Raw genomic sequence first — 23,983 nt, 5'->3', positions numbered from 1 at the left:
GGCTCTTGGCCTGTCTCTTGGCCCAGTAACCATATTATTCAGAACAAAGTTATTTAGGCTAATAATAGCCTAGGATTAGTGTTTTTTAGGATATATAAAGATGGGATATATTGCCATCGAACACTGTCAGCTATGAAAACAACAAAATAAAAAACCGGGGAGGTTTGGGAGGGGTAGAGTAAGACAAACTATGATCTGTTTCACTGTGAAGTTCAGGGGGAGCCCCTGCAACTCCAGCTTAAAGAAAGGTGCAACACAAGGAGACAGCAAACAGACTTCATAACCCACTTCCAGCCCCAGCCTTCTCTGAAGGCAGTTGCTCAGACAACTGGGGGGCTATTACTTGCTTCCTCCGGGAATAGCTTCCTGTCACCATTTGTGGGAAAAGCTGCCTGTTTGAGTCAGAAAAGCTGCCTGACCACTAGATGGCTCACTTCTCTCCAAGTAGGAGCTGCGGGAACTTTGACATTCTGGGCCCCACTAATCAAGTTCCTAAAAGAATTAACAACTCAGGCTGTAGGGCAAAGCAATCAGGAATAAAGAAATGGAGGAAAATGTTAAAAAGAAAAAACTAACAAAAAACCCCCACTGCCTCAATCTAGCTTACTCCCCCCCAACCCCCCCCCCAAAATACAATAAAAACAAAAATAAAAAAAAAACCCAAACAGCTCTCTGATTTTATCATCCTTCTCTGCTCTGTGCCTAGAAGGTTTGGTCAGATTCTCTGGTGGACCCTCTACCTTGGCTGTGGCTGTGTCCCCTTCTGTGCCTAATGCAGAAAAGCCAAGGCCAATCAACGTTTTTCTTTTTTGGTAAGCCAAACAACCAACAGTGAGACAACCACTTGGAATTTTCGCACTACCGCAGAGATTTTGCTGGTCCCCAAAATAAAAGCCTGCCCTTCCTTGAAAGACGATCACCAGTTGCAGTGGTGGCTCATTCCCAGTTCCTCAGACTCCCTCCTGCAACGCACTCTCATTCCCCACACCTGAGCTAACTACTCCCATTAATGCAAACCACAGCAAAAAGGGGAAAAGAAACAGAGGTTAGCGAAGAAAATCTAAACATTCAACTGGAGTCAGTTCTGTTACATCTGCTGAGTTCCTCTTTTCTTTTGTTCACACTTATGAACTTGGAATGTCTGCACTGGCTTAACAAAGAGGTTCCGCTCAGAGACAACTTGTAACCAGCATAGGTGTGAACTCAGCAGGTTTCCTAAGCCCGGCCCAGGAAACCAGGCTGGAACAAAGGTCACCCAGGGATTCTCTGGAGAAGCAGCAGCAGCGGCGGCAGCAGCGGCGGCAGCGGCGGCAGCAGCACCATGCCTGTCTCCGATCTCTTGGTCCCATCACTGTGAGGAGGCCTGGAGAAGTGGCAGAGTCAGTGGAGGAGAGGTCCCCATCACAGTGCAGTGATGCCAGTTGGCATCTTCCTGCTGAAGACCTCTGGACAGAGGAGACGATCCCGATGTTTGGCAGTGATCCATTGAAAACCCTCTGTATGAAAAGGGAACCAAAACGGAAACCCAGGACGACTAGCTCAAACCTCTAGCACGCTGTTGGTGGATGCCTACTTGGGGTTTTCAGAGACTAGGGGGATGGGAGTATGCAGCAAGGGGGGTGACGGGTCCTGCTGCTTCTGCAGCTCCATCTCAGCAGCCCTCTGTAGTGCCACCTCCACCAACAGCTGAAAGCTGCTGAAGTCCTCCTTGTCCTGCTCTGGGGGTGTGGGTGGCGGCGTGTTGAAGAGTCCACCTGTAGGGCTTCCGGCCTCAGCCCTGGTAAGCAGGGTAAGTGTGCTACCAGGGGTCACCAAGGACTTGGGGGGCTCCAGCTCCCCCTGTGGGAGGGAGGCTGCTGACTTCTCCCCCTGGCCTGGGTGGTGCGGCAGGGAGCACATGGACAAGGAGAGCACACTGGTGGGGGCTGGTACAGACACAGCCAGCACCGAGGGGCTGCTGCCCCGGGGGAGGGCCATATCTGAGGCCTTACCCCCGCGGCGGGAGATGGTGAACTGGTTAGGGTCTTTGCCATCCTTGCGAAGCATGTCTGGGAGAAGCCGTCGCCGGGCATTGATGAACCAGTTACATATCTGGAATAAATATGAGAGACTATGATCAGTTCATACACTGAAAAACAGCTATGAAGCACCTACTATGTTTTAAGCCTCAGGGATACAGCAGCAAACGCAGACACAGTCCCAGCCCTCACAGGGGTTCATGGTGCAAAGGGACAGTTCAATAAGAAATCACGCAAATGTCAGACTGCAACTGTGATTTGGCCAATGAGAAGAGATACACAGTGCTGTCAGAGACAACAACAGAGGGACCCAATCTAGTCTTTGTGGACTGAAGGAAGTATTCTCTGAAGAAATGGCTCTTAAATTGAAATCTGAAGGATAAGTTGTTTAGGTGAGAGGCCAATAGGGAGAAGAACATTTGATTCAGAGGGATCAACCTGTGCAAAGGTCCTGTGGCAGGTGGTAGGAGAGTGCCTATGAGGAACTCAGAAAGATGGACAGTGTGGCTGGAGCCTAAGAGTGGTAACTAGAGGTTACCTCTTGTGGTGAGGATTTGGTTCTTTATTCTAAAAGCAATGAGGAGTCATAGGAGGGTTGCGCTCTGTGGAGAACACAGTGGAAGCTGGGAGCTGGTTTAATAGTTTAGGTTATGTTAAGGGAGGGTGTGAGAAGAGGACAAATATATGACCAATCTGGGAAATTGGATGTGAGTGGATGGAAGAAGAGAGATGATGATTCATAAGTTTCTAGAGCAGTCTCACTGCAGGCCAGAGAGCCACAAAGGTACCAGGGGGCCGTCATTTAGAAAAGGAATTATTCTTGTTTCCATGTAAAAGCAGGACCAGTGGCTCCTAGCCAACATCCTCAAGACTTTCCCAAGTGATGCTGACAACGGTGCACTAACCTGGACCCTATTCTTGCCTAGCTGATTGCTTAGTCTTTCTGGACCTACGTGCGCACAAGGCATGAAATCTCTGTTAAGAGGTATGCTGCAAAGCCCAACGTACATCTGTTTGTTAAAGAAATGAGTAGAACTCAGATCTCAGGACCCTACTCTTCAGGAACTTCCCGTCTGGTTTGGGGGACACATCTAGTACCCTGCCCCGTATCTGTATGGACTCTCTAACAGCCCCCAGGTTCATGCTCTCCATCCCAGCCTCTTCACTGGTTGTCAGTTCTTTCTAAAATGCAAATGACTATCATTCCTGTTCTAAAAAACTGCCATCTGTCTCCTACCACCTACAGAATCGAGTCCAGAGTCGCTAGTCTGACCAGCTCTCATTCCGGCCCTGCTCTTTTTTCCCACAAAAATTCCGTACCTTTGCACACTACATCGCTTCTTTTTGGAATGTCCTCTTCTTCATCTGGGGAATGCCTACTACTCTAAGTCTTGGCTGATCTAAGATACTGTGGATAGGGCCAGTGCCGAGGAAATAGGTTCAAAAGACATCTCACCTAGGCTGGTAGAGGGCCTGGCACAGTGGCTTTTCCTACATGAATGAATGACACCATAAGGGTTGATAACAGTGTTCAGGAAGTGTGAATGACAGGTTCAGATTACCCAATAAGCAAGGTAAGCATGTGCTTAGGACATCAACAAACAGGGGTACCTGAGCAGCCATCTAAGATACGCTACTGGTCCTATCCCGTCTGGAGTAAGTGAGAATGAAGAAAACCAAAGACACAAGGGAAACGTTAGCCCAAAGGACTAATGGACCACAACTACCATGGCCTCCACCAGACTGAGACCAGTACAACTAAATGGTGCCCGGCTACCACCACTGACTGCTCTGACAGGGATCACAACAGAGAGTCCCAAACAGATCTACAGAAAAATGTAGAACCAAGTTCTAACTCACAAAAAAAAGACCAGACTTGCTGGTCTGACAGAGACTGGAGAAACCCTAAGAGTATGTCCCCTGACACCCCTTTAACTCAGTACTGAAGTCATTCCTGAGGTTTACCCTTCGGTCAAAGATTAGACAGGCCCATAAAACAAACAAAATAATACACGTAGCTCAACCATGTATACGAGACTAAATGGGCATACCAGCCAAGGGGCAAGGACAAGAAGGCAGGAGGGGGCAGGAAAGCTGGGCAAATGGAAATGGGGAACCCAGGATTGAGAAGGGGAGAGTGTTGACATGTTGCGGGATTGGCAACCAATGTCACAAAACAATATATGTATTGTTTAATTCCCTCTGTAAACCATCTAAAGCACACACACAACAAAACCTACAGGGGCATTAGTTGTCCAAAGCAAAAACCCATAGATGCATGCCAAGGAGACAGGACACAATGAAAAGTGCTGCAGTGGAAGTGAACTGGCAGGGCACTAAATGAAACTGATAGTAGCTCCAGTGTGTGAGAATGTGCCAGCCAGAAATAAAGTTCACACAGGGTCACGAGGGCACTCATGCGCAAGGTTGTTTAAGCTATGAGGCCCCTACCACTTCAACACCTTCGTTGACATCTGTCTCCTATGGTCCCCTCCCATGAAACTAAAACTCCTTATCCTGGCAGGTCTCTTGGGAGTATACCATCTCTAATAAACAAGAGATGGGAGTGGGCTGCTGAGTCTAACTCTTGCTATATTCACCCAATATGCAACTGAATCCCCAACATGAGTAATTACTGGGCAAGGAAAAATTATATTAATAGGTAACAGGTCTCTGATTCATTTTGAGAGAACAGTTTTGTACATCCACGTCTGCTGATCCAGCAACTCCAGCCAGGAGGGCCAGCAATGCTCTCTGCCATGATACGAACAAAAGGGTATGCTCTTGCACACATCCTGGTAAACAACCAATGGGAACTCCAGTCCCCAGATGACACACAAAAGCAAGGGAACTTGAATAAATTTACCACTGCAATGAATTCAATCAAGTTACTTTTTAACTATAGCATTTACATACAGTTATGCCCTAAGTTTTGTGAATAATAATACTTATAACTAACTTTAAAATATGTTTGGCATACACACGGATGCAATCTAGCATACATTTAAAATAATATTACCATGGATAGTAGTATAATACTAACATAGTAAATGTCCAAAAAATACTGGAAATATTAATATTTATCTAACATGAAAAGTTTTAATTTATGTAGCGAGTGAATTTTGTTTTTTATTGTCTGTTGTGCAGGACACAGTACTTGATATTATTCTACATATGCTAAAAACAAGGTATCAGGCACATTAAAAGAATGCAAAATTCAGTATTTATGGTGCAAAATGTTTGTTTTGAAACAAGTGTTTCTGTCTTCCCAGACAGCAACAAAGTATGTTTATCAGAACATAACATTTATATTTTATCAGAATATTTACATATCTCCACATAAGGAAATTGAACAATTCCTTGAGAAAATAAATGAATATTTAAATAACAAAAATTATTGTATGAAGCTCCACTAGTGCTGAAATTATTAATAGCAATATGAATATAATAGAATCATTCCACATTCTGAATCCATCCTTGCTGTAGTAAAAAAAATTAATAATGATGTAGAAAGTGAAACTATTTTAGAATCTGAAGTTGTCACATCTGTAGACCCCATAAGTAACAGAAATCCAGCTCCTGCTTTGTGGAATAATTTTTCTTCTAATGATGTAAATTATTGGGTCAAAAGAGGGCCAAGTGATTGTTAACATCACAGTAGACCATTTGAAAATTCGTGTTGAAAATTCTGGATGGTAAACAAACAAGGTTCTGTAGCCAGATTATATTTCTAGGGTGCAAAGCTAATAGTGAAACATAAGATGGAGTAGTCTCCATCAGTTGGCTTTGTATATTGTTTTGTTTGCAAACTATTTAGCCCTAAATCACTTAATCTTTGATTTTCTACAAATGGATTTAGTGATTGGTACAACTCAAATATGACTGACAAACATGAAAACAGTTCAATTCACAGATATCATATGTTGTCATATTTAAACCAAAGACAGTTTTGGCTTAACTCATTGTCTTAGGCTGGGTTCTTTAGAGAAGGAAAACCAATAAAGCATGTGTGTATGTATGCACACGTACACAGAGAGAGAGAGATTTATCTCAAGGAAATGGCTCACGCGACTGTAGAGGCTGGCAATTCCCAAGTCCATAGATCAGGTGTAAGGCCGGAGGCTTCTCCTGACTCATGTAGCCTAGGGGCTGATGAACTTAAGGTCAGCAGATCAGACAGCAGGCTGCTGGCTCACAGGATGCAGAGGCCGATGAATCCCAAGAGTGGCAGGCAGTATGGCAGGCCGCTGGCTCAAGTCCCAAGAACCAGAGGTCAGATGATGACGAGCCAGGCGCAGGATCCAGAGCAAGCAAGCTAGCAACCTTTGCCAGAATGCCCGTGTGTGTATATATAGGATACAGGCCACACCCCCAAGGAAACGCCCCTTACAACTGACTGGCTGATCACATAATGGAGCTGATTACATCATATCACAAAATGGGGGATAACTACATCATTATGTAGCTGCCAAACCACTGAGAATCATGGCCCCGCCAAGTTAACACATAACATTGACCACCACACTCATGAAGTAGAAACACAAATTGACAAAGAGCACCAATCCTGGAAAGCCATTTTGCAACATGCTGTTGTCATTATAACAATCACTGAATGTGGACTGTCATTTCAAGGAAGAAATGAAGCGTTTTGGTCCCCACAAAATGAAAATTTTTTCATTTACTTGAACTTGTTGCTCAGTGTGATCCATTTTTAGTAGGTGACATCTCAAAACATTGTAACACAGGAAAGAGGAACCCATTGTATACATCTAAAACAATGTGTAAAGAATCAGTAAATTAATAGGTGATAAAGGTCGATTAACTATTTTCAGTGCAATAAGTATAGCTCCTGATCTTTATCACTCCTTGTCTTTATCATACCGATCAGTTAGATACTGTTTTAAGACATGTATCTCCAACAGAAGAAAACCTGGTGGTGTAGTGGTTAAGTGCGACTGCTGTTAACCAAAAGGTCGGCAGTTCGAACCCACCAGGTGCTCCTTGGACACTTTATGGGAGAGGAGTTCTACTCTGTCCTATAGGGTTGCCACGAGTTGGAACAGACTTGACAGCAGTGGGTTTATCTCCCACAGATGGAAAACCTGTCGAGTAATTTATCACATTTACTAGCTTAAAAAGTCAGAGTGGTGAAGAAATTGCAAATCAAGTACTTCATTATTTGTGTGAAACTTGCAAAACTGATTTTTCTAAGTGCAGTGGCCAGCCCTATGACAATGCTGCCAATGTGTCGGGCATTATAAAGGTGTGCAACAGAAAAATTTAGAACATAACGAATATGCCATTTTCATACCACGTGCTGCGCATTCACTTAATCTTGTCGGATGTAGCACAGTGGACTGTTGTCTGGTAGCAGCTGATTGATTTTTTTTCTACAGTTCAGTTACTCTATGCATTTTTTGCCACCTCTGTTCACCGACTGGCAGTTCTTAAAACATATTTAGGCAACGATCCAGTATTAAAATGTCTAATACATACTGGGAAGCGCATGCTGTAGCAACAAGTGCAATCCTGAAATCGTACATTCAGATTTAGATGCCTTAGGAAACACTGCTGGAGACCAGACGCAAAAAGGAGGTACCAAGAGAGAAACTGAAAACGTGGCCAACAAAATGCAAACAGTGAAGTATGCATTTATGTCGGTTATGTGAAATATATTAGTTATTTTCATCTGACGCATCAAGCTTTCCAAGATTCAGAAGTAAATTTAAGACATGCACAGATCTCTAACCAGACATTAACAGGGTATTTCCATACTTTAAGAAAAGATCTTGAAAAATCTGAAAACACAACAAAACAAATACTGCCAAATACTGATTACCAAGCAGTTCACCGTGGTAGAAGTATTAGAAACAAACAAGTGATGGAAGTGCTCCAGAAGTACTGAGTGCCGGAGATCAATTTCGCTTAACCATACCATTGACACACTTGAATCTTCCTTGAAAAGAAGGGCGAATGTGTATGAAATTCTTTCAAATAGAATTTTCCTTCATAAACAATGTGGATGTACCTGATGAAGAGCGCATGAAAGCATCCAGGAAATTAGTACAGGTTTATCCCGATGACTGAAATACAAACCTTTACACAGAAGTGTGACAATTTCATTCTTACATAAGAACTAAGCTTACAGATCCAGGAAAAGACAAGCTTTACTCACGTAGGCACGTATGATTCCATAACAGAAGATAAAATACAACGCGTATTTCCCAATGTGGAAACTGCTTCATGCGTAGCTCTAACTTTAATGATCACTAACTGCCCAACAAAACACTCATTTTCATCCCTAAAGAGACTCAAAAACCCCCAGCAGACAACGATTCACGAAAGCCTTGATTCATTATCCTCATTATTAACAGGAGGAGATATCGTTCGGCAGCTTAACTGTGATGAAATCATTGAAGAATTTGTAAGACCAAAGAATAGAAAGAAACGTTTTAAATTATGTTAGAGATGAAAGACCTATCTAAAAATACAGTAATTTGTTGTTAATATTTTTTCTGATCGTTAAATTTTCTTTTATGACATCTTCTCATTTGTTTGTTTATAATTATAGCATTTATTACAAAACAAGTATCAAAATTGAAGGATGAGCTGTTTAAAGCAGAACTGGTTAAAGTGAGGTTTTCACTGTGGGAGATCAACAGAGTTTTACATGGACTGTTTAAACAACTGAGCTCATTGACTCGTTTCCTTTGTTGTAAAATATGCGGAATATTCTTTTCACAGAAAATATGGTATATCGTAAAAACCTTAGTATCCCGCATCCACTAAAAATTTTAGTGGAATGAGATGAACAGGATAGTAAAATTTTTGCATTCACGCATTTAAAAACAAGTTCCGTCATGGACAGCTAAGACGCATGTGTAGACACACACACACACACACACACACACACACACACCCCTTACATATCCCACACCTTACATATCCCATTCCAATGGGTAAGTAAACAGAGGGGCACCACAGATCATCAGTGTTTAGGGCCCTCACCTGCCTTAATCTGGCCCTGGTGAACAGTTTCTGTACATCTGAGCACCAAAAAAAAAAACAAAAAAAGCCTGATGCCATCGAGACTCCAACTCGGTGACCTGATAGGACAGAGCAGAACTGCCTCATAGGGTTTCCAAGGTGCACGTAGGTGGATTCAAACTGCCGACCTTTTTGGTTAGCAGCCACAGCATTTAACCACTACGCCACCAGGGTTTCCCATCTGAGCACCCACCCAAAAAACCTGAGCACAGCAGGAACTTAATCATGACACCATTCTTGACCATCTAAAACCATCAGCCACTTCTGTCCACTTTTTCCCTCATTTATTCCTAATGGCCTAGAGACGTGATGACACCAATTTTTATAGTAGCTCACTTGGGTGTTTTTTAGAAACAGTTACAGATTAAATTAGAAACCAGTTCCACAGCTGCATGGCTGGTTTAAGCTCCTGAATACAAAACCTGTTCTAAAACATTAACTCTTTCATTAAATAGGCGAATACAATCTCCTATCATCATTTCCTGGTCCTTCTGCCTCCTATCCTCTACTGGAGGTGCCACCATGATCACTCATGCCAACTCAGAAATAGGGGGGAAGAGGGGAAACCTTAGAAACTGTGGGTGCATGTATGCATGGGGGGTGGGGCATGGGTGTGGCAGAGTAGGTAGCATCCATACCTCTAGACATCTTTCTGGGAGCCTCCTCTGCAAAGAACAGCTCACCAGAAGCTACCATGTACTTAGCACTGTATGTCTACGAGGAGTCCTGGTTGCATAATGGTTAAAAACTCTGCTGCTAACCAAAAGGTCGACATTTCGAATCCATCAGCTGCTCCTTGGAAACCCTATGGGAGTTCTACTCTGTCCTACAGGGTCACTATGAGTCAGAATTGACTTGATGGCAACAGGTTTGGTTTTGGTATGTCAAGGTGGAGCCCTACTGGCGCAGTGGTTAAAGCGCTCAGCTGTTAACTGAAAGGTCAGCTGCTAACCTAAAGGTCAGCATTTAAGCCTCTCCATGGGAGAAAGATGAGGCAGTCAGCTTCTATAAAGATTACATCCAAAGAGTTTTCTTTTAGTAGTCACACCAACTGGAAACCCTGGTGGTGTAGTGGTTAAGTGCTACGGCTGCTAACCAAAGGGTCAGCAGTTCGAATCCACCAGGCAGTCCTTGGAAACTCTATGGGGCAGTTCTACTCTGTCCTATAGGGTCACTATGAATCGGAATTGACTCGATGACACTGGGTTGGGTTTGGTTTTGGTTTAGTCACACCAACCCTATGAGATTAGTTTGACCAACTCAGATTTTACTGATGAACATATCTAAGGCTCAGCCTGGTGAAGTCAGCCAGGATTCCACCTCTGGCCAGGGATCTCCAAGCCTGGGCCATTGGAGCTGGGGGGAGCAGGGGTCACACTCCTCTCTGTATCTTCCTCTGAGGTCATCACAGAGCCCCAGACTTCCAGCTTATTTCATTCACTATAACAGTCAGGTTACATTTCTCAACCTTCCTGCTGTTCCCCCTTTCAAGGCTTCTTGTTCATTCAAGTTGTATTTACTGAGTGTGTATTATGGCCACACCCAGTTCCTTCTTGGTGCTGGGGATGCTTTTGAGAATTAAACACACATGCACTCTGCCTGTGGAGTGGAGCTTCCAGTCCATCTCGTCATGGAGACTGGCTGTAAACAAATAGGTGCATACCCACCAGCAAGTGCCAAGAAGGAAACAGATAGGAATAAAAAGGCAGGCATATAAAGACGAGAGAGACTTCTGCATATAAGTTGTCTGGGAAGGCTGAGACCTAAAGGATAAGAAGAGCCAGTTACACGGAAAGCTGAGAGAAGAATATTTTAAACAGAGGGACAGCAAGTGCCAAGTTCCTGAGGCAGAAGTTTGGTTTGAGGAACTGACATAGGAAGAATGGTAGATGGTTAGCTCAGAAGTAGGCAGGGCTGATCCTGCGAGGCCAGGACATCATGGCAAATAGTTAGGGGTCTATAAATGGGTTGAATAGTGCTCTCCAAAACTCATGTCCACGGAGAACCTCAAGAATGTAACCTTATTTGGAAATTTACAGATATGATAAGGTCATGCTAGATTAGGGTAGGCACTAAATCCAGTGACTGATGTCCTTATAAAAAGAGAATACACAGGAAGAGAAGGCCATGCAAAGATAGGAGGAGAGGATGGAGTGCTGCCACTACAAGCCAAGGAATGCCAAGGATTGCTGGGAGCCCAGGAGCTAGGAAGAGAGAAGAAAGCGTTCTTCCTTCAAGCCTTCAGAGGAAGCATGGCCCTGCTGAAATCTTGATTTTGAACTTCTAGGCTCCAGTTTTGAGAAAATAAATTTCTGTTGTTTTCAGCCACCCAGTCTGTGGTTTTGTTATGGCAGCCCTAGAAAACTAATACAGGGTCTAGACGGTGGTCTTATGAGAATTTCATTCTGGGTCGTCCTCCTGGCCCTGGCTCTTCTCTCAGTCAGTTCATCAATAGATATTTATGGAGTATGTATTAAGTACCAACTGCTGTAAGTGAAAGAAGACAGAAGGCCTTGGCCACCTAGTGTAGGGACCTGGGGGCTGTGGCTACAGTAACACCTAGCACTCACCTATTTTTGCTGAATGAATCAAACAAACAGCTTCTTCAGGGCTCCTGTAGCATTTCTGTCCCTAGGTATTACCAGGCTTCTTTCTTGGCAAGCCCTTGGCTACCACCTTCCCATGGACTCTGTCCATCTGCCTCTATCCAACCAAATGGACAGCCATCTATGGCAGGAGCTGGTACCTAGAGTTGGCATGGCTCCTTTCCCAGATGACCCAGGAATAGTACCAAGCCCTGGTTCTGTCAGGCTGGAAGGATCCTTGGAAGCTCACAGAGCCAGAGCCTTCTTGTGGCCCTTCACTTCCTCTTCTTTCCAGCCTGGAAGAACCCTGCCTCTGGGGTTCTCATTCCCCTCTTCACCTCTGTTGTCTTCCCAGTGCCACTGAGCACGCACAGAAAGGAGGCATTAAAAGTACATCGACTGTGATGAATCCTGACTTGAGTTGCAAGGGAGCCTCAAGGAGAAGCAGTGCTGAAGAGCTGAGACGAAGGAATGAAACTAACTTCCATTAGGCACCTTGGATACCAGGTTATCAAGCCAGTGCTCTGACCTGCATTAATTTAATTTGCACACAAGCCTGGAAGGTACTGAGTAGTGTTTCCAAGGTACTAGGGTGGGAACTGGAGCTCAAAGAGATGAGATAACTTGCCCAAAGTCAAACAGCCACCAAGCAGCAGAGCTGGGATTCAAAGCCAGGTCTCCTGGTTTAGGGCCTCCACTGCTCTCCTGACTCTGCTTTGCTGTCTCACCAAACAGAGGAGCAGACGGGTATAACCATCTTCATAATCCTAGTAGCAAACATTCAGGGATGGATTACCCAATAAGCTAGGTAAGCACATGCTTAGGGCATCAACAAAACAGGGGTACCAGTTATTGAAAGATCTGAAAATAAAATATAGTACTTTGTTGTAGTATTTGTTTTTTGGTCATTAAATTTTCTTTTATGACATTTTTTAATTTGTTCATTTATAATTACAGCATTTATTACAAAAACAAGCATCAAAATTGAAGTATGACTCATTTAAAACAAATGGGTGAAAGTCAATTTTTTGTTGTGGGAGAGCAACAGAATTTTACATTGATGGTTGAAACAACTATGTTCATTGACTCATTTTCTTTTGTGGGATATCGTTTGTGTAGAAGATGTGGTATATTGAAAAATCTCAGTATCCCGCATCCACTAAAAATTTTACAGTCCAGTTCATTTCATTCTGCTAAAATGGCGTATGCCACTTTTGTGTTCAGTAAATATTAGTCTCATTTAAAAAGAAGCTACATCATGGATAGCTAAGACACACACACACACACACACACACACACACACGTGTATGTATAACTCACATATCCCATTCGAATGTCAGTAGGCAAAGGAGGGGGCACCACAGGTTATCGGTGTTTAGGGCCCTTTTTTTTTTTAATGCCTTAATCTGGCCCTGCAAACACTTGTTGAACACAGAGCTTATTTGGTGCTGTTCTGAACATTTCAGTTCTAATTACTCATTAATCTTTGACAGCCCTTAAGACAGGTTCTATGAAGAAGAAATAGAGGCCCTGGATCTGAGAGGTTCAGTAACTTCCTCAAGGTCACATGGACAGTGAGTGGAAAGGCCAGAATTCGATCTAGACAGCCTGAAGTTAGGGGACCACCACTGCTGAGTGAGAAAAAGGCTGAAGCGAATCAGACTAAGGCCTTGCCTCCTTGCTCAGGTGCAGCTACCTCTTCAATTACCTGTGCTACAGGAGAGCACCCCACCTCTCTGCCTCGGCCCGTATATGCAGGTGAAATGGTTGGGTCACAGTAACCTGGGTCAAGTGAAGCAGGGATAAGTAATGTTGTTGAAAGCAGTCTCAGGGAGGAGGGCCTCCGTGGTTTACTAGCAGCTGTGTGGGCACCTAGCCCCTAGTTGTACCTCCCACTTTGGCTTATAATTCTGAGACGAGAACAGCAGAAAAACAACCCCCATCGTACTCCCCCACACACTCACCCTGGTCCACAGAAAACTTGGCAGCCTGCTGGCTCTGTCTTGTCTCCTCATCCGACAGAAATGCACAGCTGAGGGGGGCCAGGCAAGGGTGGGAGGCCTGGGTGTGCCGCCAATGCCAGCTGTGATAACGGGCTATGGGGATTTTCTGCGGCCCCTTCCACTGCCCCAACCCCATGCCCAAATCAGTAAAAGAGCATGTGACTTGCCATCCACTGAAGGTCCTTGGGGAGGCAGTAGGGAGAATGCCAAGGTGAATTCTGTGATTGATATGGCAAAACACAGGCTGGATGCTGGGCCTGCAAGGCCTGAAAGCCTGTCTCAACAACAAAACAGGGCCCTATCTGAAGGGCTACTGCCCTGTCATTGTTTTTTTAATCAGCGGCTGAGATGAAGGACATGGGAGGAATCAAAAGGGGATGGGAGGGGAGAGATGCACAGGAAGCTGCTGAAGGCCAAGGGGATGGGAGCAGCACGTGTGACCAAGGCAGACAAGTGCTTCCATGTCTGTTCAGCTGTGAAAGACAGAAGCTCCAGCAGGGAGAGAAGTGAAGGCACGCAGAGGCTGTTCCCAAGCACTTCACACCGTGATCTAAGGTGTGTTAGAATCACCTTGGGGGTGATTTTTAAAAACTGTTAAATAATCCCTCATCTGCCTTATAGATCTGGTGGGGTGGTGGTGGAAGAGTGGGGAATTTGTATATTGAAACAAGCTCCCCTGGGAGTTCAGATGCCCAGGTTTAGGAATCACTGGTCTAGCCTACTGCTTTAAGCCTCTTGGGGGTCAGGCCCTTTAAAGCAAAAAGCTTACACAGAAACTAAAAAAATAAACACACAAATGAAAGGCCTTGAGGTGGGAAGACAAAGGTTGCCTGTGGGAGGAATCTGAAGGCAGCTAGCTTTGGAGCCAGAGCAAGGAGAGAGGCTCCAAATGATAAAGGCAGTCACTGGCTGCCCTGTGGCCAGACCAGGGCACCCACTGCCCACACAGGCAGCCATTACAGCCTTGCAGGACCCCTTCTCGCTCTGCCCCTCTTCCAGTGCAGTCCCTGCCCTCAAAGGGGCCCCCGGGAGAAGTTTTTCCTAACCCCACACCAGGACAGCTCAGCTGCTTTCTTACTACCTTACAGGTGGTAAGAAACGCGCACCACATTGGTAATTAAATAATTACAATGAATTTTTCGTTCTTTAAATAATGTCTTCCTCCCCAGGTGGCTGCCTGAGGGCAGGGATGGTGTCTGTTCTCTCTTCCAAGGTGTCCCACACACAGCACCGGGCCCAACACTATTACAGAACGAAGGAACAGGGAACAGAGCCTTACCTGCCATGCTTACCTCCCCTCCCCAATAGGTAACCCCCAAAAGAGTTTGAAAACCACAGATCCAGTCCAACTTATCGGGCTTAGGGGGCGTCACAAGAACCTGTGAAAATCCTTCACAAAAGACTTTTTTTTTTTTGGTCTTGTTCTCCCAAACTGCCAAGCCTCTGGCAAGTACCAGCAAACCAGTTAGTTAAATGATTCATTGACTTGCTAATGAGTGCTCCTGGGCGGGTTAAAGGAGACAAACAAAAGAGACGCCTCCAGGGAGAGATAAAACAAGCAAGGCAAAATGTTGATACTTGCTGAAGCCAGGTGGTTTGTACCAGGGCTCATTATAACATTCTCTTTTGTGGATATTTAAAAATGTCCTTAACAAAAGATGCTAAAACTTTAAAATTAAATACAAGAAAAAGAGATACCTCCAGGGACTTAATCAGTTTTTCCTGACTGAGGAGCCCCTATGTTTCCTTACTTCTGAGGTCTTCCTGCCTGTTGATATTTCTAACGCTTTACTTTAATTTTCTATCACCTCAACAATCATTTACTGAGCACCTATAGGGTTGCTGTAAGTTGGAATCTGCTCAACGGTAATGGGTTTGGTTTTTTTTTTTTAAACCAGATACGGCGATGAATAGGACAAGGTCGCTGTCTAGAGTTTGTTTTTGTTGTTAGTTCCTGAGTCCTCTCTGACTCACGGCTATCCCGTGTATTGTTGTTAGATGCCGTGGAGTTACTCAGATTCACAGCGACCTTATATATGACAGAACTAAACATTGCCTTGTCCTACGTCATCCTCACACAATTGTTATGTTTGAGCCCAATGTTGTAAGCATTGTGTCGATCCATCTCATTGAAGGTCTTCTCCCTTTTTCACTAACCCTCTACTTTACCAAGCATGATGTCTTTCTCCAGTGGTCCCTCCTGATGACATGTCCAAAGTATGTGAGACAAAGTCTCACCATCCTCACTTCTAAGGAGCATTATGGCTATACCTCCTCCAAGACAGATTTGTTTGTTCTTCTGGTAGTCCATGGTACATTCAATATTCTCCTCCAACACCACAATTAAAATGCATCAATTCTTCTTTGGTCTCCAAAATGTTGCCCAGTCCTGCGCCATCTTTAAGATCAGTGGTATGCTCCCAGTGTGTATTTTGAGTGTCTCCCAATCTAGATGACTCATCTTCTAGCACTATATCGGAAAATATTTCGTTGTTGTGCGTAAGATTTTCATTGGCTAATTTTCAGAAGTAGATTGCCAGGCCTTTCCTCCTAGTCTGTCTTAAGTTGAAGCTCTGCTGAAACCTGTGCACCATGGGTAACCCTGTTGATATTTGAAATACCAGTGGCATAGCTTCTAGCATCATAACAAGATGTAAGACACCACAGTAGGACAAACTGACAGACTGCTGGAAGCTCTAGAATTTAGTATGTGATGTAAATAAGCAAACAGAACTCTATTCTAGTGGTCAAGAGTCACTGACTTGGCCAGTCAGAGGTGGGAGGAAAGTGGTCCAGGGACAGCAGCTAGTGAGACAGGAACATGGAGGGCTAGGGATGAGGCTCGAGACACAAACAGGGCAGGTGATATTGTCATTAGGGCAGTGGGAACCATTGAAAGGTTTTATGTAAGAGAATGACAAGTGATCAGACAATTATAGCTTGCACCAAGAAGGGAAAGATGCCATATCCCAGGATATTTACGGGTAAAATGTATAGGAATTAGCGACTGATCGAAGGAGCTGAGAAGGGGCTATCAAGAGAACTCTTGAGAAAGGAGTCAGCTTGGAGAAATTAGCAGTTCTCAATAAGGGAATCTGAGGCCTGTGAGGCCTCCAAGCAACTAACTACATGTGGGCTGGTATAGATTTGGCACTTAATGTAGAGTTTCCAATCCAGCCTGGGCCAAATTGTCCCACTGCTCCTTAAATTTCTGCACGACTCTAACAGGGTGGCCCTGCTACAGCCCCTCCCACCAGGGGGTGTTAGACCCCAGCCACCTCCTTCTCAGAGGCCTCTAACGGCTACTCCTTGTCCTAGACCTATTTTCCAAGTGGGATCTCTGGCTGTGACGTAACAGGGAGTCCACGAGTTCTCCACAAGAATGTTCTGGCTTTGTATTTTCATTTTGATCATGAGTAGGAACATCATGACCTATAGCAAGAGACTTTACATAACTCAAAATTTAGCATCTCTGTCACACTAGATGGAAACCCTGGTGGCGTAGTGGTTAAGTGCTATGGCTGCTAACCAAAAGGTCAGCAGTTCGAGCCACCACGCTCCTTGGAAACTCTATGGGGGCAGTTCTACTCTATCCTATAGAGTCGCTGTGAGTCAGAATCGACTTGACGGCGACGGGTTTGGTTTTGGGTCACACTACACACTACAGCTGAGTGAGCAAAGTACCCTCTGCCATTTTAAATGCAGTTAGATGCAATTTCATTTGTTTTATATGTATTTACTTAGTAAAATTGCTTTTACAGTTGTGTATGAGAGCAAGGAACCCTGGCGGCGCAGTGATGAAAGCACTTGACCGAGAGCTGAAAGGTCAGCAGTTCAAACCCACCAGCCGCTCCTCGGGAGAAAGATGTGGAAGTCTACTTCTGTAAATATTTACAGCCTTGGAAACCCTGTGGGGCAGTTCTACTCTGTCCTATAGGGTCGCTATACTCAACAGCAGTGAGTTTTTTTTTTTAATGAGAGCAAAAAACAACTTTTTTTTTCTACCAGTTTTATGTTTGTACATATTTAAGTGATGTGACAATAAAAATGATTCATGTTAACATGTTGAAGGGAGAAAACCACGTGAAAAATATATTCTTTAAAAGGAGTTGGTACATGACTCAGATTGAGATACAGCCTCGCTGACTAAGAGCAATTCCAGTACGATGTGACAAATGGTTTGACAGGACAAATGAGGCACACTGGGAATATCAGTAGTGGTCTAAAACATAGGCTGGGGGTCAGAGAACTCTTTCATGAGAAACAGACGCTTAAACAGAGTAAGGCTCGAAAAGAAAGGTCAGGGCTGTGGCTGGTTGTTCAGAGCCAAGGGAAAAGGCCTGAAGGCCAAGGGTTCAAGGACCCAAGATCTTAGAGGAAGTGATTGATGAGACTGGTAAGCTCCTAGAGTTTAGACTCTATCCTGAGGACAGTGGGGTTCATGGAGTGTGTGACATAATCTGATTAGCACTTTTGTGTTCAAGAGAATGGATTGCGGGAACAAGGCTGGATGCAGGGAGACCAGTAAAGAGGCTGTAGATGTAGGCAATCCTGGCTCTCAGCCTCCAGGCTGGCTCAGAACCCTGTCTGGGTTTCTGATGCCTTCTATCCCAGCAGGGATCACTTTCTGCAAACACCAGTGGCCAGGTCTGCTCCACCACCCCCAACCCCAAACTAGATACTCCTTCAGGGTAGCAATACTTTTGATTCCTCTCTGGGACCTCAACCCTGCCCAGCACAGAGCAACAGTGGGAGTGCTCAGGAGGTATTATCTGTGGAATGCTAGATACTACTAGACACCTTGGGTCTACCTAGACCTTATGACCTAGGAGGAAAGATGAGGGACTAGAATATGGGAGTAGAAGCACCGACTGTGTGAGCCCCTAACTCTTCCTTATATCCCATGAAAGTGCTATGATCATCTCCCTTGTTCAGATAAGGAAAGAGAGGTTCCAGTGACTTGGGCAATGTCTAGGCTTCCTCTTGTGGAGAAGATGGGATCAGAATCAAAGTCTGTGACCTTAGAACCTTTCCTATAGACAAGCCACAATTATCTACTGCCCAGCAAGTCAAGAGACAGGAATTCCAAGGGCCAAATACTCACCGTAAGGCTTTGTGGACAGGAGTTGGGATATGGGGATGAGGGAGAAGACAGCACTATATGGCGGAGTAATGGGCTATGAAAGAACAGAAGTGGAAGAGAAGCGACAGGTTTGTGGGGAGAGGCTTGGCTGGCTCATGAAGGGGAGCAGTGGGCAAGGGGACAGAAGGCGGGCCTCTGGTGCCTCTTCGGTAGGTGACAGACAAATTGGAGGCAAGGCAATGGTGGTCCAGGGTGTCCCAGCTTACCACCATGAAGAGAGAACAAGATACCTGGAGATGAGTAATGGTCCAGACAAAAGGTGCTAAGACTACCTTCTTTTTTTTTTTTTTTTAAGACTATCTTTTGAACGTGCCCCTGTGCATGGGTTACAAAGCACTTTCACTTCTAGTTCTGAATCTGTTCTTCATAACAATCCTGTCAGGTAGGGAAAGAGTCTAACCTCCACTTTACAGACGGGGAAATCAAGACTTGGCCCACAGCTCCTCCGTGTCAGAATGAACCCACTGCCTCTGACTTCCGCCCTTGCCTTGATGTGATTCCAGCTCATTTCTTAAGCATACCACCCACCCGCTGCAACCAAGGCCCCACCCAAACGTGTCTTTAAGGCTGGGGATTAAATCGCAGACATTCAGTACCTTCTCACCTTCCTAAGGATTCCACCTGCCTCCAATGTTAATGTGGACACCTTGGCATTAATAATGATTCCCTTCCCTCTCCAGACTTCTAGAGTCTGAAATCTACCTGCCATGACCTCATTTCGTCTCCACTTAAGGCAGGCAGACAGGCTGGGTGTTCTCACCTGACCCAAGAAGACACTGAGGCCCAGAAAAGAAAAGCGGCTGGCCCAAGACTACATAGTGAGTTAATTACACGGCCGGGCCAGGACTAGAACCCACGTCCCCATCACTCCTTTGCCCAAATCCCCTCCTTACCTGCAGCACTGACAGGTTGGTCTGTCCAGAAAGGCTCAGCTTCTCCTGCTCTGAGGGGTAGGCATTGTAGCGATGCAAGTACAGCCAGTCGCGGAGGATCTTCACGGACTCCTTGGGCAGGTTCCCTCTCCGCTTCCTCTTGCCGGACAGCGAGAGGAGGCCTTCGTCCTCACCCAGGTCACTGTCCGACATGGTAGAGGTGTCAAGTGGCTAGGCTGGGCCTCGAGCAAGCCTGGGGCAAGTGACACGGGATGGGGACATCAGTACCAAGCACTGCCTCTCGTTCTTTTCCTGGTTTCCAGACACACACCCCATTACGAAAGCCTGGGATGCCAAAAATAGGGGAGTCATGATTCAAAGTCTCAGGCCAAACCACAGCCTGGGCAAGCTAAAAGGGCTGATTTCAAAACCCCTCCATTTGAAGGAGCGGGTAGCTGACTACTGAAATGACTGGCAGCTCACTGAGAAGCAATATCAGGACGAGAAGTAATACAGCTACCACTGGCATCTACTGTTCTCCAGACTCGGAACTGAGCACTTTACATTCATTATCTCATTTAATTCTCACGAAGCCCTTGTGAGGAATAATCTATTACTATCATCTCATAGATGAGGAAACCAAGGCCCTGAGAATTTAAGAAAGTGTCCAAGATCCGACCACCGTTAAACAGTTACCATACGACCCAGCAATTCCACTGCTAGGTGTAGACATGAAAGAAACGAAAACGTATATCCACATAAAGCCCTGTACACAAATGTTCATAACAACATTCTTCATAATAGCCAAAAAGTGTAAATAATTCAAATGTCCATCAACTGATGAATGGCTATACAAAATGTGGTAATGCCATATGACCAAAAAACCCCAAACCAGTTGCTGCTGAGGCGATTCTGATTCACAGTGGCCTGATGTGGGTGTCGCATAAGGTTAAATGCTTGATTGCTAACAAAAAGGTCTATAGTTCAAACCCACCCAGAGGTTCCTTGGAAGAAAGACCTGACAATCGGCTTCCAAAAAGTCACAGCCTTTGAAAACCTTAAATGCAGTTCTACTCTATACACACGGCGTTGCCAGGATATCCACATAATGGAATATTATTTGGCCATAAAAAGGAATGGAGTTATTTTTTCTCTCTCTCACACACATGGGATGAAGTGCTGTACACGTTACAGCATCGATGAACCTTGAAAATATTATGCTAAGTGAAAGAAGCCAGTCACAAAAGACCACGTATTATATGATTTCACTATAGGAACGTTTAGAATAGGGAAATCTAGAGGGACAGGAAATAAATGAGTGGTTCCTTAGGGCTGGGGAGGGGGCGGTGCTGCAGAGGAAGGGAAGATAAGGGCGTAATAGCTAAAAAGGTACTGAGTTTCTTTGTGAGGTAAGAAAAATGTTCTAAAATCGACTGTGGTGCACACATCTGTGAATATACTATAAAACACTGAATTATGCACTTTGGGTGAATTGTATAGTATGTGAATTCTATCTCAATAAAGTTTTTCTTTAAAAGAGAAAAAAATCCTACTGCTAGGGTATGATAATAAAGTAGGATTTGGATCCAACCAGTTTGCCCCCAGAGGCTGGGGTCTGTACCATTTTGCTTCCCAGGTTTCCTAAGGAGTCTGGAAACTCTATATATCACCATGGGCCTACAACAATCCACGCAACATTTACTGACAACCTACTGTGTACTCTGCAAGTCATCCCTACTGGATGTCTCCCAGGCATTCTCCTTTGTCGCCTAGTTCCTGCCCTACCATCCCTCCACTTGGCTGCGTGACCCTGGGCAAGTCTTCTCCCTTCTCTGGGCTTAAGCCTCCCCCTTCACCTGTCAAATAAGGAAAGCTAGACAACCCAGCTCATCGGTTCATCCCCTGACAAAGTTCCTGTCCACACAAGCAAAATACATTTACATTTTAAAAGAAAAAGTTCCAGGCCACAGCAATGCTAGAATCTCCAGGCTCCTCCCTCCTCAGCCTTTTAACAGCTCTCCAGACAGACTCTGGCATCTCCCAGGTTTTGTTTCCTCCACTTGGGCCAGAGCCCAGATCTTTGGGCTGGCTGGCCAGACTTTCGAGGGAAGGGTCTACCCTCCCAGTTAGGCCACCTGGAGGTGAGATGGGTGCTGGCTATAGGTGCCACTCCTCAGAGAGCACAAACAGCAGGCTGCTTTCAGAGGCGGCCAGGACAGCTGGGATCTGGGCTCCAGGATGCAGCCCTGGCAGGCTGTGAGAAGTTTACTCAAGGTTATCTGTACAAATTCCACCCTGGCCGCCAGCCAAGTCCTAGTCCGCAGGATTCCTCGGGCAGGCCGCGGGGATGACCCCTCAGTCTACACAAACTCTCCACCATGGTGTCCTGCACCCCAGACCGCCTACAGTCCAGGCAGGTCCCCACATACACACCCCACACTCGTACCAAGACACACACACCCCCTCAACAAATGTAACAAACAGTGCTTCAGAGAACTTTCACTGACCCACCGCTGAAGCCCTGCAACTCCCATTATTTTTACCGACACACACAGCTTGCAAACCCCACACCTCGCATGAACAACTGTGCCCCACGCAACTAGCACAATTCCTGGATATCCGCCCACCCACAAACTTCAACCAACCTGCCCACCCACGATCTCTCGGACAGAGAGAACGCCAGACGTCATGGCACTAGCGGTCGGTTCTTACCCTCACTGGCCTGAGGCAGCACCCTCTCAGCACAACACCCTCTGCACCGTCCTACACACTCCCACGACGCCGGCCTGCAGCCACTCCCGCATGAACTTTCTGACAACTCCCCCGACTGGGCCCCGACACTCCCGCGGGCGGCGCGCTCGCGCTCACATTCCCAGCACTTCACACAAAGCGCGCAGCCTCCCCCGCGCCCGGTCGGAGTCGGAGCACATGGCTCCCGGGGCCGCGGGGAGCCGCCTGCGCTCGGGGCGCCAGCACCCCCGGGCCCTCACCCCTGGCCAGACCCATGCCCGAGCTTCCTCGCGGGCCCGCAACCCCGGCGGGGCGGGGGCTCTAGAAGAAAGAAAACTCACGTGTCTGTCCCAGGGCAGGAAAAAGTTTGGTTCCCACCCCCTTCCCCTGCGCTCCGCGCTGGCTGACTTCGGGGCGCGGGGCCGGCCGAGCGTGCGCGCTTGGCTTTGTGCTCCGAACTCGGCCCGGAGGGGGAGGGGAGGGGCTGGGCTCCCACCTCCGCACCGCCCCCCAGCCCTGCGCCCAGACTCCATGTTGGCCGCCCCCGACCCCGGAGGACTGCGCTCTGGCCTCGTTGGAAGCTCGGCTCACGCTTGGCCTGCCCGAGGGTCCCGGCGCGCACAAACTTTCTCCAGGTCGCCGGCCCCACGCGCCCCGCTCCCTTGGCCCGCCTGGGAGTGACAGATGCCTCGCAGACAGACTTTCCTTTGTTTCAAAGGAAAGGGGAACTCGCGCGGGCTCCCCAGCGCCCCCGCTCCGGGCCGTGCCCGCAGCCCCCACCCAGCTGTCACTCTCTGCGGCCCCCTCCCCGACGCGGCTGCCGGGGGGGCCCAGCCGGAGGTTAGCAACGTGCACTTTTGAAACCAAACAAACCCGCCCCCCGCGCGCTCACCCCGGCCGGGGAAAGGGCGGCCCTCTCCCGGGGTGGGATTCCGGGGAACCGGGCCCCCCAAATGGCTCCGAGCGAGCTTCCCCCGGGGGCCAGTCCCCACCCGCCCCCACAGCGCAGTCAGAATTCACAAACACACTCGAACTCACACACCCACAATCGCACACGCCGGGACGACGCCCCCTCCCCCGCCCGGCCGAGAAAAAGAAACTTTCCAAGTTGTCCGCGCTCCCCTCTTCCTTCCCCTGCGCCCTGCACTGACTTTTCCGAGCGGCTTTCCGATCCACGAGGCCTCGGGCTCGGTCCGGGCGGCCTGGCAGGGGGCTGGGGGCCCGGGAGAGCGCGCCGCGTACCTGCCCGGCCTGACACTCGGCCTGACAGCTCCGGGCTGGAAAGCACCTCGCGGCCTGACGTCAGATCCCCTCTCCTCCCCTGCACGCTCGCGGCGCCCTCCCCCACCCGCCCGGAGGGAGAAAACAAACTTTGTGCGGAGCGCCGAGAGCTACGCCCACCCCCCGGGGCGGGCCGACGGCGCCGAGGGGCTTCGCCCCGCCCACCGCGCCCGGAGGGGCGGGGCCGCGAGGGCACCATCTTCCTGCGCCGACCCCCACCCTCAGGAATGCCACATGGCCACCGAGGAGGAGTGGGAGCCCGACTCGGGACACTTGGCTCGGGGGCAGGAAGTGGGCCCGCGCC

At 47.0% G+C, this 23,983-nt stretch overlaps 1 protein-coding gene across 2 annotated transcripts; it reads right to left on the bottom strand.

Annotated features, from left to right (window-relative positions):
- Positions 1-226: 226 nt before the first annotated feature.
- TGIF2 (TGFB induced factor homeobox 2) lies at positions 227-23,730 on the bottom strand. Of its 2 annotated transcripts, none has more exons than XM_023550213.2 (3): positions 23,641-23,730; positions 19,690-19,921; positions 227-2,091 (listed from the first exon to the last, which is right to left on the bottom strand). In XM_023550213.2, the coding sequence occupies exons 2-3, from the start codon at positions 19,879-19,881 to the stop codon at positions 1,570-1,572; spliced, it is 714 nt and encodes a 237-aa protein (XP_023405981.1). In that variant the 5' UTR covers positions 19,882-19,921; positions 23,641-23,730; the 3' UTR covers positions 227-1,569. The 2 variants fall into 2 exon arrangements, with proteins under 2 accessions (XP_023405981.1, XP_003411742.1); XM_003411694.3 differs by having other exon boundaries at positions 23,550-23,663.
- Between the last annotated feature and the right edge of the window lie 253 nt (positions 23,731-23,983).

Source organism: Loxodonta africana, chromosome 24, assembly GCF_030014295.1.
Source record: "Loxodonta africana isolate mLoxAfr1 chromosome 24, mLoxAfr1.hap2, whole genome shotgun sequence".
Lineage (NCBI taxonomy): Eukaryota > Metazoa > Chordata > Mammalia > Proboscidea > Elephantidae > Loxodonta > Loxodonta africana.
Note: the sequence above shows the minus strand (reverse complement) of the source record. Positions and strands in the feature narration are given on the sequence as shown.

What these genes read in the sequence shown, in the direction of transcription:
- TGIF2 (XM_023550213.2), bottom strand. Translation starts at nt 19,881, where the DNA reads ATGTCGGACAGTGACCTGGGTGAGGACGAAGGCCTCCTCTCGCTGTCC. An exon ending in CCAACCTGTCAGTGCTGCAG is followed by an intron (nt 2,092 to 19,689) that starts GTAAGGAGGGGA and finishes TATTTATTCCAG; the next exon opens with ATATGTAACTGGTTCATCAA.